We start from the raw sequence: 10,000 nt of genomic DNA on the forward strand, positions 1-10,000 counted from the left end.
ATTTTTATTCAGTGTGATATTTGCATTTTCCTTTTTCTTCTTATTCCCCCGCTTTGATGAGTTCACTACTTGCTTGTAATATACTAGTAAATAAAGTTGTTGTTGTTGTTGTTGTTGTTGTTGTTTAATTTTTTACCCACAGTTCAAATATTCGTTTTATACATTTTTACCATAGCAACAGTATAACCTACACAAAAACACCCTTAAATCTACCTTTAAGTGATAATATCTCAAAAACGAGCTTGGTATCCCCCATTTTTGTTATGGAACTGTAATCTGCATGTTCGCCTACCAGACGCGGCTCCCCTCATGTGATCCCTGAGAGCAAGGTTGGTTTAACCAGATTCTCTTTTTTCCTTTACACTCGCGAAAAGCGTAAACTTTTGTGCGACTTTTTGCAATAACTTCACCCGCAAATTCAAACTCTCGTGTCACAGTGAACATAATTATGCCAAGGAAATTCTGGACCACAACAACTTGTGAGTTGAAAGGTACCTCTTTCTTTGTCTATCCTGGCTAGTACAGTCAACTCTCGCCTCGCGGACACCTCGCTATTACGGACAGCAGCTAAATCCCTGGCAAAATAAATTTTTACAGACGTTTGACTGAAATAAATTTCCACTATTACGGACTCTCGCTATTTAACAATTATTCACCGAAGTGGAGGTGAATAGTGGTGGATATTTACCGAGCCGCGAAGCGGCGAGGTAAATATCTAACACTTTCACCGACACTGAGGTGAATAATTGTTTTAGTATATACCACACAAGCTGAATAACTAGCGGACCAAAATTCCTTTATTTTTGACAGTATACAGACAAATGGTGGGAAATTTTAAAATCTCGCGCGCCGCGCGGTAAGCGATTTCTTGTTGTAGAAAGTTCCATCCCGCTTTCTTGCGAACAATGAAAACTTTTAAGACACTTGTTTAGAGGCTAAGGTGTCATTTCTTTAATTGTTGTGTGAAATTCGTCTTGATTTCGAAACCATGGTCCTAAAAATTGGATGTTTCATTGTCTATATTGTAATTATAGTGCTCGGCAGTTTTCGTATGCGTAAACTAGGCATTGTAGTTTCATTTTTCGCCGTAGAATACGAGGTTGGAAAGATTAAATAACTTACCATTTAATACCGTCAAACTAAACTTTGTTGCCATTTTTGTATTTTTTGTAACAGCTGCCCGTTTACCTAAATAAATTCCTCTTTAGTGACCGTGGCGAAGCGGGAAGCCATCCTGTTTCTCTTCGGTTGCTCGGAGGTGAATAGTACTTGGCTAATCACCTCCGAGTTAGCCAATCAGCGCGCGCGAAAGGCACTATTCACTTGTGTGGTATAGTAATAGGACACTAATTCGCGGTCCCGAGGGTGTCCGCAATAAAGCAGGGTTCGTACGGGTCATGGAAAACCCGGAAAGTCATGGAATTTTAGAATTTCATTTTCCATTTTTGCCTGGAAGGTCATGGAATTTTGATGTGGTTCATGGAAGTCATGGAAAATGATGTTTATTAAAAAGTACAAAATAATTTTTTTGTTTTTTTTTTTTGTTTTTTTTTTTTTTGCAAAGAAACTAGTAAAAACATACCCAAAATGAAAGAGGATTTCCAGGAAAAATGGTCAAATTTAGGTCATGGAAAACTTGGAGATGTCATAGTGGAAAGTCATGGAATTTCAAAAGATCAAGAGTAGGAACCCTGTTAAGGCAGTTGACTGCTTTTCGGATGGTGCACTACTTCAATATCCACCTCTCTTCCCAAAATGCATTGGCGTCTGGGCCGCGGCCGGCCTAAAGGTTCCTACTGGAGTAGGGATGAAAAACATGCATTTTCAAATGCATTAGTTTTCAAATAAAAACAAGAATGTATATTAGTAGATGGTGACTTTGCCGAATGTCCAGAGTACAGCGCGACCATTTGACTTTAAAATACAGGTTAAGCATCAACCAGCTCTCATCAACATTTATTGACAATTGAAGAGAAGGAATTCCCCCATATGGTGCGTACTGATATCGCTTTTTTTATTATTGATTTGTTTTTCGCAGTATCTCGCTAATTATTTACATACGGGCTTGTTTTGACATATTCTTTCCTTCGTTTTCGAAAAAATCGATTCGGCGCCAAAAAATAAAAACGAGTAAAAAATCACAGAACGACAGTTCTCATTTCAAAAACAAGTCCGTATGTGAAGAATTAGCGAGATCCTGCGAAAAAGAAATTAAATTTCACCAAAAAAAGCGATATACGCTCCTTTTGCGGGAATCCCTTTAATTCTCGAGCTACAAAATAAGGCCATTGTGATCAAAGCACTTAACCCTTCAAGCCCTAACAGTGATCAGCATCAAATTTCTCCTTGTAATATCAATGCCTATTCAACTCCTGAGGTCATGAGAATTAAGGATATGATCTCACAAGGTGAATTTTCTTGATATTTTAATAACTTCTCCACAGTACATTTATAAGAAAAGTATGGGGACAAAATAGGAGAATTTGTTCATTGATATTAGGTTAAGAGTTCAAGTCATATTCACTCATCCTCATTACACCCCGCGAGACATAAGACCACAATCACTAAACAGCAACACAAACTATGTCCAAGGTTTATTTCCCAACACAACTATGGCAATATTATCCTAGCAGCTTGGATTCAAGTTAATAAATTCTACAAATGAAAAATACATCGCTCTATATAAAATAACTTTTTGAGAAATTCTAGCCTATACATAGTGATTTGTTGGGAGGAATTCCCCTGACAAGCAGAATCACTCCATGGTACTGAACTGTACCCTTCTTTTATGAAGCATATTGCCACTCTGGACTATCAACTATATTACAATGGGTACATCAGTAAATAATAAATTATTAGTAATTAAAGCTGGGAGACTAAACAGACACTTTTAGATGTTAGGAATGCGGTAGAGGTTGAGTGGGGAAGGAGGTTAAATGCACCAATTATTTAACAAATCAACAGCAGTTTTCTCTCCAACATTCTTCAAAACAAAGCTTGGTAATCTACTTAAGCCAGGGTCAAATTTCCTATTTTCTTTGGAGTGAAAAGGTTCAGCCCACTGATCATTGCCAATGCATGGTTTGCAACCCTCTTACCACAATAACTGTTTGCCCTTACTGGTTTAACAGTTCAATACATCTTCAAGCTACTGAGAATCGTTTTAGCCTTAAATATCACTAAACATATATGACAGACTCACACTAACTGCTGAACACACAAGGAATAAAAAATTTATTCAAGAAGCAGAAATTTGCAATAACCAACAGCAAATTACCGTAAACAGTAAACACAGTGTACAACATTCAAAAAGAAAGCTTCTGTTAGAATGTGCTTAAATCTAAATGTTTTAATATATATTTTTAATACCAGCTACAATCATGCAGTCAGATAGTCATGCTAGATATCATTTAGATGTATAAAAATATTTTACATTAAAATAACTTACAGAAAAACAAAGTTTACAAACAAAAGGGGCTGTCCTCACCCATGTTAAGTTTGCTACATGTTAACAAATTTCCTTATCACCAAACATTGCCATATTTTCTACAGAAAGTATCCATTGAAATTATTAACTGAAAAAACGTTTTTAGGGGAGGGGGGAGGGGTGCTTAAAAAAAAGATGCTAGGACTGAAAGAACTAGATGTTCAACATGGACAAATCAATTCACTTTAATTCTATGATTCACAGTCGGCTGTTTAGAAGATGAAGAACTTCCATTAAAAAGAAAAGGAAGCAAATCAACAATTTTTCTAGTTCAGTTTTAAAGCTATGACTCAGAGTTTGTCGTTTAAGGTGAACGGGGAAGACTTATCCAAAGGAGGGTCACTAAGTACAAAATTGATTTCTTACTCAAGAGGATGGCACTTATTCAAGGAGGTCACTTGATCAAGGAAATGCAGTATTTCAATTTTTTATTATTAGTTTGTGAGTTGCGGGGTGCCATCAACAATTCTCCTTTTTAAGATGTTGTCCTCCCACTCCTCCACTGTCTCTTGTCCATTCTCAACAATCCTGTTAAACAGAGAAAAAAACACATCCAAAATGGGTACAGGCCGGGTGAAAGAGGCCATAATATTTTTCAAATTGCCTTGAGACTTTTTTGTTTTGTACAGCTTTGGTTTTACAGGAAAATTCAATGAGCATTCATAAATTTACTTGCAAATATGAGTTATTTCCATATTCATGTCTGTTTATCAGACCTCGCTTTCATAAGAAGGCTAAAGACAGCATAAAAATGATGGCCCATAGGCCTTATCACGGTCTTCAATGCCATTTTGACGAGTAGGGAAAAACGTCTTGAAAAAACGAAGGTGGGTATGGAAATCCGATGTCAAATAATTTTCATAAAACACCACTTCTGAAAAATTCATGAATTGGAAACTTTAGGCACTATGTAAAGGATTTTACAGAAAATGACTGAGGAATATAGCTGTGCTAGAAAGCATCAAGTTGCATTTTGACATTTCCATATATTTGCCTGACTGTATAGTTTGCAGGAAAAAAATACAGGGAAATGTATGGAAAGTTCTAACCACGACAGTTACAGCTACATCCATCCAATTTTTTTTTCTTAAAATTTTTTCCCTAGTGCCAAAAGTTTCCAATCCATGAAATTTTCAGAAGCGATGTTTTATGCCTACTTGTCAAAATGGCGTCGAAAACGGTGATAAGGCCTATTGCTATGGCAGATTCATGAATGCAATTATCTAACATGAACGAAAAAACAGTGGGGTGCGAAATACATAGATAATGAGAATAGATACCAAAAAAGATAATAATAATAATAATAAAATAAGAATAATAATAATAAATAAATCACTTTATTTAATTGTCAAATTATTTAGTGCAGTGCACTAATTGGGGACACTTTCCAAATCGAATTGGAAATATTTAGAAGTGTTGGTTTTTGAGTAGAGGAGTAAACCAGAGCCTCTTGGAGAAAGGACAAGAACCAACCCTCATATGATGACAAGATCGCGAATCAAACCCAGGCCACACTAGTGGAAGGCGAGTGCTGTCACCAGTGTGCCATCCCCCTAAACCCAAAATATAAGTACGCCAAATGTCATATGCTAAATCTGTGATATCAAGTCTTTCCAAAATTACTACAACTCTGACTGGACTGCTAGGGTAAGCTGTTGAAAGCTGACAGCTTTTGAGTTTCAAGCCACTCAGTTGAGTTATAGGGTCAAACCCAACTAATTTTGAAAAACAAAATTCCCTCTAATCATAAGCCTCGCTTAATAGTAACCCCCCCCCCCCCCACCCCAAGGAGACAACAAAATGTTAAATATTATGGACACCGTGTGCAAATGGAATGGCAATTTCTGTTCAAAAAGGTAGCAAATAAATTGCAAAAAGTTGAGTAGTTCTTAATAGGTTGTCTGTTTGAGCACTCCAGAAAAAATCCATCTGATCCACGCATCCATTATTTTGCATTTCAACTGGTTGAACCGAACATTTTGGTCAAACAGAAAGCTTCCCAGGGCTTGTATTACAGTTGTAGGAACTTTACAGCAACAGGAATCAATGTAATTTAGCTCTTACTTTTTGGTAGTAATTGTCCTGCCATTAACGACTTTTGTTGACGTTGATGTTGATCTAAAATTTCCTAAAATAGTAAAGAAAGCAAGCCAGAAATTAGATGAATAAGATTAAGAACTGTCTATGAAGATTTTGAAGTAAGCCAATATTTCAAGAAATTTACTAGATATTTGATTTACTTAGTTGTCCATTAAAATTATAGCTCTCCATCAAAAAACCAACCCCTGGGACAACTTGTAACTTACAGCATTAAAGGCAGCATGCAAACAGTTGTTTACTGGAGAGTAAAAACAACATAGAAATCAAAAACATCAGCATTGAAAAAGGTTGCATTCGATTATGAGGTGCATACCTTCCGCAGGGATTTCAATTTCTACTAACAGTGATATGACTGGGAAAACATTTAAGAGAGATTTAAAAAGAAAGGTGATCAAACAGGGAAGTTCAGTTCAAGGAAACACAAGGGTTACTTACTGCCTCCTCCTCCTCCTCCTCCACCGCCACCACTGAAACTTTGGAATGATGTAAAGCTACAGGTGAAAGGCAAAAAGGTTGTCACATTAACACCACTTACAAGTACAGTCAACTCTCTTTATTGTGGACACTCTCGGGACCGCAAGTAAGTACAATTGAACCTCTTTATTACGGACACCAAGGGGATAGGGATAAGTGTCCGCATTATAGAGGTGTCCGTTTTAGAGAGGTAGGATTTATATGGATTTCAGTCTCTCAGGGACCAAGTGAACTGTCCGTATTAAAGAGGTGTCCGTAAGGAGAGGTTCCACCTTTCCCCTTAATAGTGAGAGTCCCTAATAGCTGGAATTTATTTCAGTAAACGTTTGTAATCAATTTTTGCCTGGAATTTAGCTGCTGTCCGTGTTATCGAGCTGTCCGTAATAGCAAGGTACCCGCAAGGCAAGAGTTGAGTGTAACATGTAAACAAAGGTTATTTCACACTCAAAGCTCAACAGTCCCCAAATAAGGGAAAGTGATAACCAAACCAGCCCCCTCCACTCCACACCCTAAAAATGTAAGGCCACTACAAATAGTCATTATTATTATAATTACACTCATTTCAAAAAAGAGATTAAGAGTTTCTAAAAAAATTGGTTGAAAAGAGAGATTTCTTAAACACATCTACTGAAGAACTTTTCCTAAGATTCAGCGGTATTCCACAGTTTGGGTGCTGCAACACTGAAGGATTGATCACCATAGGTTTTGGCCGTGACATCGGTACTTGTAAGAGTTTGTTGCTTGAGGAACAGAGACTCCGTAGTGGCAAGGGGTAATGTTTCAAGGTTTTCAGCCCAGATAGCAGCTGTCTTAGTTTCTTCTTGCCCTTCTGGAGGCCCATGTGAAGCTTCTGTCTCCACCAAAAGCAGTCACACTAACATTATTTATTATTCAACACTTGAGCAGATGGAATTGAGGTGAAAGTATGGTTTCCCTTGGTTCAAAACACATCCCATGAGGACCAATGCGGAGCTTCAATTAAAGGGCTGAGATGCATAACCAACCAACCTTCTTTTTACTTTTCAGATCCCTTTTCATTGTTTTAGCTCAGATTCACCAGAGGTTTTTCATGAGCCTTGAATTTCTTCAGGAAATGTTGCTCCGATGTTTTATCCACTGTTTTGTGCTTTGTTTTGTGATACAAACAAAGATCTGACAAGCCAATTAGGCCAGTTAATATCCTTCAATTGTACCCCAGACTTTTGGGTTGTTCTCCAGACAGCACAAGGGAATCCACTCGTAGAAAAACTGATATACACCTACCCAAGCATAAACTAATAGCCTTGGGAAACATACCTTTAAATTCTGAGACTCTATCCTTTTTTATTCACTACCTACTAAAATCCAAAGAGCAGAAGAATTGCTTTCTTCTTTAAACTTTTTATTAAAACCCATCATTTCTAACATTTGTATGTGAGACAGCACAAGTCAATTTTTATTAACTATTTAAATTAATTTATATTTATATTTATATTTATAATTGTCACATTTTATTACCAGAACCCCTCTGGATAACAGCCATGTAGCTGAATGGGCCACTCTCGATAAATAAAGTTTTACTTTACTTTACTTTATTAAATATTATAACTCTAGTTTAGTCACCATACCTGCCTGATCCAAAGGGATCACTGCCAAAACCATTTCCAAATCCAAAACTTGATGTGAAGCCAAAACTAGGAAAGCTACTCATAAAAGGATCATTTGGTCTCATCCTGCCCTGGCTTCGAGCTCTGTTATTACCTGATTTCCAAAAACAGGAAGGAAATTGTGAGTAAAGGGAAGCAAAACATGTATCCAAACTAACAGGCTTAGACGCAGGAGGTCCACTGAAGCTAAACTAGAGACTTTAAGATTCTAGTAGGAGTATAACTATGACTACAAGATTTTCCAAATTATAGACAATTAAGAGCATGCGTGAGTGAACCAGTGTCATTTTGGCAGGAAAACGAGATAACCATTGTACAATGAGTTTTTGTGAAAACGTCGTAGTGGTCAAAACAAGTCCTCAAAATGTAGGTGATCTTGTCTTTGTGGAATCACTAAAGGGTTTAGCTATCATCATTCAAAACAATTGCGTCAAGTTCATAGCTCGAAAATGGCATGAGAAAGCCAAAACCTTAAGGATGGTGCCTACTAATACCGAAGTATTTTTGCGCGGTTTATGACTATGCGGAAAAAGCAGATCTTAGCAAGGGCTATGGAAATCCAAAAAGAAATTTAGGGGGAACCACGCAATTTTTAGAAATAATTTAGCAACAATTATTCTCAAAAGCAGTAAAACACAAAGCAATGTATGGCGTTTTTTTTCCAAATTGAAGCTTTATAATCTCTAAAAAATGCATGGTTACCCCCAATTTTCTTTATGGATACCAAGAGCACTTGCTTAGTTCTGCTTTCTCTGCATAGTTTTAAACCGCGCAAAAATATCCCTGTATTAGCAGGCACCACCCATAGGAAATCCGAGTATCTCAAGATGCGCAAAACGTATGCGCAGTAACAATAGTAGGCACCGTCCTTAAGGAATCTGAAACTGAAAATGTACGTCCTCTGAATATAACACCTGTACACCAGGCCCTGTTTCTTCAAAGAGAAGATTATCATAACTTTATCCAAAGGATAGGTTGCTATCCAGCTAATAAAATGTATCAATTTATTATTGAAGTACATTTTATCCGCTGGACAGCTACTTATCCACTGGATAAAGTTATCCTCTCTTTTAACAACCGGGGCCTGGAAAATCAATTTGTATGCCTAATGGTAAATCAAATAAATACACTACCACAAACTTACCAAAGAAACTCTCAAACACAGAATCATGTTGAAAAAAATCCCTGTTGAACAAAACAAAACTATGAATGGTTTGTCGAAGTTTAATTTATTATACGCCATCAATGATATATCGCCAATCTTTTCCCAGATGTTAATTTTAATAATCATACCTTTTATACCAAAATTTAGAGCCATCTGACAATTTAGAATAGAAAATGAATAAAATGAGACCCTCAAGGATGATTATCATTGTTGTAAAACCAAGTTTTGGTTTATTACAATGAGAAAAATATTTCAATATTATATAGTCTCATTCATAACCTTGACATATAAGCTGTCTATTTGTTCCACATGACTATGACTCTGTCATAGAGCTGAAATACTTTAAAAATTTTTATCATTGTAATATAAACCAAAGTTTTAAAACAATGATAACCATTCTCGACCTTTTCCTCAACTTTTTCTAATGTTTATATATTATTTGCAAAGTTGTACACACACAATTCCACATTGCGCAGTTCCAGAAATATCCATACTCCCCCAAGGAAGTTTTTTTTGTTGTTGTTTTGCACCCCCCACAACCCCTGGAAATTCCAGTTTAGCTTCATAATTTGCCTCTAAAATGTTTACTTTTAAGACCCCCCCCCCCCCAAACCCCCAAGGAATTCCCAATGACTTTCCGTGGGGTGGGCCGAGGGGGGCATGGTTTTTTTCAGGAACTGCACATTTTCACTGCAAGTTTCCATCTATCGTTAGGATAAGAAAATAGTATTATAAGCCATTCATACCGAAAAATCTCATCCGGGTCACGGAAATGGAAATTGTGAAATCCAGCAAAGCCTCCCATGCCACTGCCACCACCACCACCACCCCCTGAGGAGGGAATGACATCATTCACATGTTAATACACGTCACTTGAAGGAATACCACACAAAAATTGACTGTTTAAAATAAAAATCAGTGAAAAGAGACTGCGTTTCGAAGACATCCTGGCTTGATTTTCAAGAGAAAAAAGGGCAATGTTCAAGTGGAGTTAATTTATACAAGCGTCAAAACTTGTCCTGGAATTCATAATTAGAACACTCACAGGTGTCAAATGTCTTTACTTTAGAAAAACTGGTATATTTTTCAATTTCTATAGCGTGGTCAAAGTGCTACTATGACGAAATA

At 36.9% G+C, this 10,000-nt stretch overlaps 2 protein-coding genes across 2 annotated transcripts in view; one reads left to right on the forward strand and one right to left on the reverse strand.

The window, feature by feature from the left end:
- Nucleotides 1-116, forward strand: part of LOC146455481 (uncharacterized) — a 14,557-nt gene extending 14,441 nt beyond the window's left edge. Inside the window, exon 7 of the mRNA XM_085094137.1 lies at nucleotides 1-116. This exon is cut by the window's left edge and continues 1,112 nt beyond it. The gene's annotated coding sequence lies outside the window, so the exon portion shown is untranslated.
- Nucleotides 117-3,211: 3,095 nt separating this feature from the next.
- The window catches only part of LOC146455482 (dnaJ homolog subfamily B member 6-like), a 10,223-nt gene continuing 3,434 nt past the window's right edge, over nucleotides 3,212-10,000 (reverse strand). The window contains exons 4-9 of the mRNA XM_085094126.1: nucleotides 9,619-9,703; nucleotides 8,852-8,892; nucleotides 7,669-7,801; nucleotides 6,023-6,078; nucleotides 5,552-5,615; nucleotides 3,212-4,015 (exon numbers count right to left, since the gene is read on the reverse strand). Coding sequence (XP_084950252.1) covers nucleotides 3,922-4,015; nucleotides 5,552-5,615; nucleotides 6,023-6,078; nucleotides 7,669-7,801; nucleotides 8,852-8,892; nucleotides 9,619-9,703 — 473 coding nt within the window. The 3' untranslated portion in view covers nucleotides 3,212-3,921. The remainder of the gene's footprint in view (nucleotides 4,016-5,551; nucleotides 5,616-6,022; nucleotides 6,079-7,668; nucleotides 7,802-8,851; nucleotides 8,893-9,618; nucleotides 9,704-10,000) is intronic.

The sequence above is a fragment of the Pavona decussata genome, unplaced genomic scaffold (genome assembly GCF_977016875.1).
Source record: "Pavona decussata unplaced genomic scaffold, jaPavDecu1.1 SCAFFOLD_273, whole genome shotgun sequence".
In the NCBI taxonomy this organism is placed as follows: domain Eukaryota; kingdom Metazoa; phylum Cnidaria; class Anthozoa; order Scleractinia; family Agariciidae; genus Pavona; species Pavona decussata.